This window comes from Daphnia magna, linkage group LG6 (genome assembly GCF_020631705.1).
Source record: "Daphnia magna isolate NIES linkage group LG6, ASM2063170v1.1, whole genome shotgun sequence".
Lineage (NCBI taxonomy): Eukaryota > Metazoa > Arthropoda > Branchiopoda > Diplostraca > Daphniidae > Daphnia > Daphnia magna.
Genome location: NC_059187.1, coordinates 140,169 through 148,184, shown reverse-complemented (window position 1 = coordinate 148,184; position 8,016 = coordinate 140,169). Strand labels below are relative to the sequence as shown.

The window sequence follows — 8,016 nt, the reverse complement described above, 5'->3', positions numbered from 1 at the left end:
CAAAACTACAACAAGCTTCTGATGTCAACAACGAAAAAAAGTCATCATCTGACGAAATTTCAATACCTCATTTTGCAGTGTGAATCATTTTATGCTTGACAGATAGTCTGACTGATAAACTGATAGCACTCGAAGCGTAGTAGGGTTTTCCAGTGTCAAATGGTATTTTTCAATAGTAGCTCGCACAAATTGTTGTTTCACTAGCCTCGACTGCAATCAAACCCAAAATGTCTTCGACTATTACTGCCGTAAATGTCGATGGCATCCAATTCGATCGCAACGATTTTTTGGGGAGCGGTAGGTTCGGTTCAGTGTATCGTGGTACATATAAAGGTCAAAGTATAGCAGTCAAACGAATTAAGAAGAGAAGTGACGGGTTTCCATCAATTGAGGAGTTAAAAGTTTGGCAGCAGTTAGACCACCCAAATGTTGTAAAACTTCTTCACTACGTAAGCGATGACGATGACGATTTCACGTAAGATTATTAGGTGATAAATTTCAATTAAAAAGGCAACTTGCATATGATTATTGGCGTTTCAGTTATCTCGCTTTGGAATTGTGCGACGCATCATTGGATCAGGTGTTTCTGAATCAGGACGATCCTCGAAAATATAAAGGACCTGCCTTAACAAATCACGTTGAGGTTTTCTCCCAGTTAGCCTCTGGTCTCGAATATATTCATTCAAAGAATCTGGTCCATGGAAACATTAAACCGGAAAACATTCTGATTTCTGTGAAACCTACTGACTGTGGCGATAAGGTAACCATCAAGTGGAGTGACTTTGAATTTTCCAAAGCTGTCGACGAACGGGAAACATTCACAACGAGTGGAATCAAAGGAGGTCCACTTTGGTTCGCCCCCGAACTGTTCAAAATGTTTGGCGAAAACCTTAGCCTAGAAAAAACCAGCAAGGAAGGCGATGTCTTCGCAGAAGGCCTCGTCTTCGGTTACATTCTCATAAAAGGAAGACATCTCTACGGTGAGGATAGTCATTCAATCATGGAAAACCTCAAGGATAACAAACCAGTTTATATAGATAGTAAGTTTCCTATTCAAACACATCCATTTTTATCTTTTATTTTAATTTTTTAAATATTGAAATGAAGAAAAATAAATATCATAATATGTGTGTGCTAATTTAATGTGTTTCAAATGTTTGATTACAGAAATTCACAAAAATCATTGGGCCCCTAATTTGATAGAATACATGGTGACTAAGCCACCTGCTACTAGATTGACATCTAAAGAAGTCCATGTTCGACTTCAATACATAAAAATAAGAGTAATTACGTCGTTTAAATTCAAATTTTTTCGTCAGACAAATTATTTTGTTCTTCAACGCTACTATTTTCTATTAAAGCTTGTCGAGGAAGAAAAAAAGCTGCTTCAGCAGTTTGAAAGGAAGAAATCGGATTTTATGAATTTGATCAAAGATTTCAGCCAACGTGGTTTGGACGTGAACGCAAAGAGCCAATCCAAAAAGAACGCACTCCATTTTTTGTGTGGATCCAATTCAACACCAAACTTAACCGATGCAATTCGACTGTTGGTCGAACTCGGAATCGACGTGAACGCAAAGGGCGAATACGAAAGGAACGCACTCCATTTATTGTGTCTATACAATTCAACACCAAACTTAATCGATGCAATTCGACTGTTGGTCGAACTCGGAATCGACGTGAACGCAAAAGACAAATACGAAAAGAACGCACTCCATTTTTTGTGTGGATCCAATTCAACACCAAACTTAACCGATGCAATTCGACTGTTGGTCGAACTCGGAATCGACGTGAACGCAAAGAGCCAATCCAAAAAGAACGCACTCCATTTTTTGTGTGGATCCAATTCAACACCAAACTTAACCGATGCAATTCGACTGTTGGTCGAACTCGGAATCGACGTGAACGCAAAGGGCGAATACGAAAGGAACGCACTCCATTTATTGTGTCTATACAATTCAACACCAAACTTAATCGATGCAATTCGACTGTTGGTCGAACTCGGAATCGACGTGAACGCAAAAGACAAATACGAAAAGAACGCACTCCATTTTTTGTGTGGATCCAATTCAACACCAAACTTAACCGATGCAATTCGACTGTTGGTCGAACTCGGAATCGACGTGAACGCAAAAGACAAATACGAAAAGAACGCACTCCATATTTTGTGTCTAAACAATTCAACACCAAACTTAACCGATGCAATTCGACTGTTGGTCGAACTCGGAATCGACGTGAACGAAAAGGGCGACACAGGAATGAACGCACTCCATTATTTGTGTCTAAACAATTCAACACCAAACTTAACCGATGCAATTCGACTGTTGGTCGAACTCGGAATCGACGTGAACGCAAAGGACGAATACGAAAAGAACGCACTCCATATTTTGTGTCTAAACAATTCAACACCAAACTTAACCGATGCAATTCGACTGTTGGTCGAACTCGGAATCGACGTGAACGAAAAGGGCGACACAGGAATGAACGCACTCCATTATTTGTGTCTAAACAATTCAACACCAAACTTAACCGATGCAATTCGACTGTTGGTCGAACTCGGAATCGACGTGAACGCAAAGGACGAATACGAAAAGAACGCACTCCATTATTTGTGTCTAAACAATTCAACACCAAACTTAACCGATGCAATTCGACTGTTGGTCGAACTCGGAATCGACGTGAACGCAATGGACGAGATGAAAAGGAAAGCGGTCAATTTCTTGAGAGAATATCGGAGAAAAGAAGAACGGCAGAAATATGAAAAAAGGGAAGGACAATTCGTGGACGAGGCCATTCAATTCCTAGAGAACGCAGCTATTACTGATTTCTCTAAACTGAAATATGGAGAATATAAGCATGACAGATTTAAGGTAAGATAGTTATTATTATTATTTTTTTAGGTTGGGAAGTAACAACCTAGACAATTCATTTTATACATCGAAAAAAAAAATAATACGTCAAACAATTTCTTTATTTCAGTTCGTTGAAGAGGAAGAAAAATTGCATCAAATGGATCCTCAAGAGTTTTCATCGGTTCTACCGGGAATAAGCGGAGTATCCATTCACGACGATAACGTGATTACAAAGGACAAGGGTAAAAGGAATGCACTCCATGTTTTGTGTCAAAGCGATTCAAGCTCCAATTTAATCAACGAAATAAAACGCTTGATCAAAATCGGGTACAATGTGAATGATAAAGACAAGGACGGACGGAACGCGCTTCATTATTTGTGTCAAGACAATTCCAGTTCCAATTTAGTAGAGGCAATTAAACTCTTTATCGATACCGGAATCGACGCGAAGGAAAAGGACAACGATGAATGGAACGCACTCCATTATTTGTGTCGATTTAATTCAAGCTCAGACTTGAGGGATGCAATTCAAATGTTAATCAAACACGGAATCGACGCGAACGAAAAGACAAACGATGGATGCAATACGCTCCATTTCTTGTGTCAAAACCATTCAACCTCGAACTTCATAGACGTAATTCAAATATTAATCCAACAAGGAATCGACGTGAAAGAAAAGGACAAAAATGGAAGGAATGCGCTCTTCTTCTTAATCAGAAACAGCAATATGGATAACCATTTGAAATCGAACGTCTTCAGATTTTTAATCCGACACGGGATTCAAGTACATAGCGAAAACGAAGAAAGTTGCAATTTATATCAAGACTTTTTCAAAGAAAACGATAATTGTGGAAAAATTTGTTTTGATTTCCTGGTAAAAGAAGAAATTCGTCTGGGATGGCACGACGCATGTGAAAATTGCCAACAAATACTGTAAGCTGCTGTTATTATGATTAGACAAATAACATATAAATGACGCTATGAATTATTTTCTTTCGTCAGGTCCATTACAGAAAGTCCCCGAGTGCGATTACAGCACCACCAAATGTTTAGCAGCTGCTACGGAGTATTTCACCTTCTCATGAAACATTTAGAAAAATGGGCAAAATCAAACCAAAGACCTGGGGAATCAGAGCTGGATATGAGCAAACCAACAAAATGGCTGCGCGAAAAAGCAGAACAATACGGTGAAAGTGAAACCGGAAAAAGCTTCAAAGAAGATTTTGAAGTCATGGCTGACGTTAGTGAACAAGTAAAAAAAGGGAGCAACTCGAGTGAATTCAATTGTGACCACTACGAACGCTATTTGAGATCCATGTATTCGATAGCGGAAATGACTGACGCCAAAGAGTCAATGGGACAAAACAAATGGTTTTATCTTTTGCCTTTTGATTTCCCTATTGATTATGGTGATGAAAAAGAATCAGACATCAAACGAGCGAAAATGGAATGGGACAGGACGCTTTTCAGCTGGGCACACAAAGAAACTGACGAATATTACGGCACGTTTATGAAAGAAGATGCCAACGACGGCTTTTTCCTGCCCAAAGAGTTCAAACACAAGTGCCATGGTGAGCTCTAGGCTTAACAGTACAAATTTTGCATATATTTGGATTTGGAAAGGGTTCATGTTTTCGTTTTGATTGATCACATTATGCCGTTTTTAGTTTGTAGTTTTTTCCTTTTACGTAACGGTATAGACTATAATAAGACATAATTACTAATTCCGGAACTAATTCATTTCTAATGTTCCAATAAACAAGAACGAAGTAAAACGTAGAACAAAAGAAAATCTATCAACATAAAGAATAATTCCTGACAGTAATACTACATTCTGTTAATGAAGCACTTTTCTTTTTTCCTAGAAATCGATGGCAAATCACAAAACCATTACGTGGAGCAACTCTTTAGGGGGATGTTGGAAACCAACGCCAACAAAAGAATGACATCGTTAGAGATCGCTAAGCAAATGAAATCCATCGAAAATAAGGTACAACAAATGTTACAGATGCCAATCATCTAGACTATTTTCAATTTATCCTATTCAGCTTTATGAAAAAGAAGAAGAATTGCGTCAACTATGTGCTACTGACTCTTCTCCGGCTCTAGTGCAAAAAATCAGAGACATAACTAGCCTCGGAATCGACGTGAACGCAATGGACAAGGACGGGCGGAATGCACTTCATTACCTGTGCCAACACAATTCCAGCTCAACATTAATCGACGCTATTAAGCTCTTGATTGAACTAGGAATTTGCATCATGTCCAACGGCCACGACGCAAGAACTATATTACGCCAACATTATAATAAAAGCGACATAGAAGAAATCATAGAACTACTTGACGAAGCGTGTTCTTTGTTAGCTTAAGTTTGCTTTTCCTAAGACTTGCAGGGTTCTTGCAATCATTTTTGTTCAGAGAAAAAGAGAAATGATGTAGGCAGACGGACTTTAAGCGATTTGGGTCCCACTGCTACAAAATAACCCCACACCTTGCAAAATGAAGCTGGCCCATGTTTAGAAGTGAAGTTCATGTTTCACATTGATTAGAATTTTTCCTTAACTGATTTGTAGTTTTCCCCCTTAGTGTGGCGGTCTAAAATACACTAGTAAGACATACGTAGCCGTTGATCGCACAAAGACGTTAGAGCATGGTCAAATTATTCTTATATGACCATGGTTAGAGAAACAAACTAGCATTTCGATATTGAGCAGGCCTATAGCAATCGATATCGTAAGAAACATACCGTAACACTAAATAGCCCACTCGCATCGAATAACTTTTATTTAAACACTGACATAGGTCAAACGACTCTCCAATTTTGATCATTTAAAGAATTCATTTTTTAAATTTTTATTTGTAACACGTATACAAAGATACCATGTTCAAAACATTGACGAATGAATTCCAGAAAATACTGGCAACTACGAGGATTTTAAGGTTAACGCAGTTAAGACGTAAGTTAAACAGGTTTGATGAAGCATTCCTTACGTTCCACAGACGTTCGACTGTTAAAGCCGGAAATCCTTCGAAATCAGAAAGGAATTTTATTGACAGTTACAATGCAAAAATTGCTCGGAACAACCTCGGTGATTTATCATTTTAAATGTGATGGACTGATGGTTACCACCATCTATTGACACTATTGTTCTAACTTTACAACAATAATGACATGAAAAGAAGTTACGGAAAAGAAAGCTCCATTTTGACCAGGCCAAATCGATTACCGATTCTATTTTCAAGCAAATCCAATTGAAATTGTATCGGTGACTATAGCTAATACAAGGATTCGTGGTCCACGTCATCCATTTGTTCGAGTTCTCTTTCACATTTGGAACGGAAATCGTTTATGATTGAGTGCAAATCACCACTGGAGAAACAAGGTTCCAAATTCCTATAAAAATATTTGATATACATGGGTTTGGAACAAAAAGAACAGTAAAAATAAAAAGTGATCTGACACTTACGAAGCGGTCTTCGTCATTTGAATCAAAAGTTCTTTTAAATGATCGTTTGATTGGTTCCACTTTCTGACTTCGTGAGTCATTATGTTTCTTTGTAATCTTATTTTGTAAAAGTCCCTTGCGACGATCACGGGCGAATGATTGTGTAAGTCTTCAGCCTTTTCTGCGTAACGCAAAATTTCCCCCGAACCCTTTTCTTCAAGAGGAATGGGTCCTTTCCACATGGGTCTCTTGCCCGAAATTTGCAGTAAACATCGGAGCAGAATATCTGTAAATTCGTTAAGCCAAACTTGTCCTTGAATATACCTCCTGGTTTGGTTGGAATTCCAAAAAACGCCATTTATCAAAACAAATTGAGGATTTGCAAATCCACCCAGCTCGTTGTTGTGTTGGTTTTGCTGTGCCATTCCGAAATGCAACACCAAATAACTGTACTTTTATTTTACGATGAAATTCTACGAGACACTTTACCGCAGACAAACGAAATTGTGAACACCATTCAGTCCAAGCGTTTACTTTTCAAATATCAAGACGGACAGAACACGAAAAAAGTCCCGTGCGATAAGATAAGAAAGTCACAGTGTTTCCCCTTGAAAAATGAGGAAGCTTGCAGCGTTGTCTGATAAAGCTTGTTTTTTAGCTTTCCAGAAAATAAAAAGCTTACATTTAAACTTACGCTAATTTTGAAACCTTGTCGAAATACTTGCATTTTATTTTTTTAAACTATTTTAAAAAAATTGTGTACTATTTTTTTATTTTTTTAAACAACTTTGTATCCGCATTAGATATTTCCACTAGAGACGAGTTAACTCTTTTAGAATTAATTTCATAACTCATCCAGTCTACAGACAGAAGTTGCATGCTGCATTAAAGGCTTACAGCACGGTCCAATCAATAAGACTAATGAAATCTCGCATACACATACGCATGTGGATATTTTGCGCGTTCGACCGCGTTCGAAATTTTGGAATATCATACATGGTAAATGAGTATTAAGTTTTAAAATCTAAAGTTTGTCTGCTAATTTGCATCTGCTATGGGCTTAGACCACTTGTCCCACTGTATAATACAAAAGTTGCCAGACCGCCTGCGGAAGTCAGCAATCTGCAGCCCCAAAAGCAGCCAAAAAGGCTAAATGTTCCATCCCAGTCATAGATTAGATGGTTAAAGTACTCCATGTTAAACGCTTGTAAATAAACCACGTCACATTTCACGAATCGGATTTTTTAACGCTCACCATGGCTCGATCCCTCCGACAGTGTGCACCAACCGCGATGCAAAACGCTATCCTTACTATCCTTTCCCAGTCAAAATCCGCTTGGTGCAGCACTGTTGGAGGGAGTGGAGTTGGCGAAAAGTGAGAGTCGAGCGTACAGGAGTAGTTTGACCATCTAATCTATGACTCTAGTTCCATTTTGCTGAAAAAACTTACAAAAAGCTGAAGCTTATTCAAAAACTTACAATGATCGTAAAAATCAAATCAATCATCTTTATCAAATAGGCAAATGTCAACATTGCTTCTGATCTTCTTGATGGAATTTTTATCAGCTGGTTTGCTCATAAAACTTCACTGGCCATGCACTTGCCATAGTTGTACATTATTACGCAAGTTAGGAAAGTATTTATTCTTTTACTAGGACTGGATTTAAAAGCAAATAAGCTTAACCATTAAAAATGAGATATTATTATTCAATGCAATT

General features: G+C 38.1%; 2 protein-coding genes across 3 annotated transcripts; one reads left to right on the top strand and one right to left on the bottom strand.

Moving 5' to 3' along the window:
* On the top strand, positions 1 to 5,470 carry LOC116924688. 2 transcript variants are annotated; one of them, XM_045174866.1, is made up of 9 exons: positions 1 to 475; positions 541 to 1,040; positions 1,168 to 1,283; positions 1,362 to 1,550; positions 1,884 to 2,870; positions 2,980 to 3,785; positions 3,855 to 4,423; positions 4,718 to 4,842; positions 4,901 to 5,470. In XM_045174866.1, the coding sequence occupies exons 1-9, from the start codon at positions 228 to 230 to the stop codon at positions 5,219 to 5,221; spliced, it is 3,861 nt and encodes a 1,286-aa protein (XP_045030801.1). In that variant the 5' UTR covers positions 1 to 227; the 3' UTR covers positions 5,222 to 5,470. The 2 variants fall into 2 exon arrangements, with proteins under 2 accessions (XP_045030801.1, XP_045030800.1); XM_045174865.1 differs by having other exon boundaries at positions 1,362 to 2,870.
* Positions 5,471 to 5,689: 219 nt separating this feature from the next.
* Positions 5,690 to 6,945, bottom strand: LOC116924707. The gene is made up of 2 exons (XM_032931242.2): positions 6,320 to 6,945; positions 5,690 to 6,246 (listed from the first exon to the last, which is right to left on the bottom strand). Exons 1-2 carry the CDS (start codon positions 6,721 to 6,723, stop codon positions 6,129 to 6,131), a joined length of 522 nt encoding a protein of 173 aa, XP_032787133.2. The 5' UTR covers positions 6,724 to 6,945; the 3' UTR covers positions 5,690 to 6,128.
* Positions 6,946 to 8,016: the final 1,071 nt, after the last annotated feature.

Excerpts from the sequence above, each read along its gene's own strand:
- LOC116924688 (XM_045174865.1), top strand. The coding sequence starts at position 228 with ATGTCTTCGACTATTACTGCCGTAAATGTCGATGGCATCCAATTCGAT. Across the intron at positions 1,041-1,167 it reads CAAACCAGTTTATATAGATA|AAATTCACAAAAATCATTGG; the intron begins GTAAGTTTCCTA and ends GTTTGATTACAG. Across the intron at positions 4,843-4,900 it reads TGAAATCCATCGAAAATAAG|CTTTATGAAAAAGAAGAAGA; the intron begins GTACAACAAATG and ends TATCCTATTCAG.
- LOC116924707 (XM_032931242.2), bottom strand. The coding sequence starts at position 6,723 with ATGGCACAGCAAAACCAACACAACAACGAGCTGGGTGGATTTGCAAAT. Across the intron at positions 6,247-6,319 it reads CAAATGACGAAGACCGCTTC|GAATTTGGAACCTTGTTTCT; the intron begins GTAAGTGTCAGA and ends ATATTTTTATAG.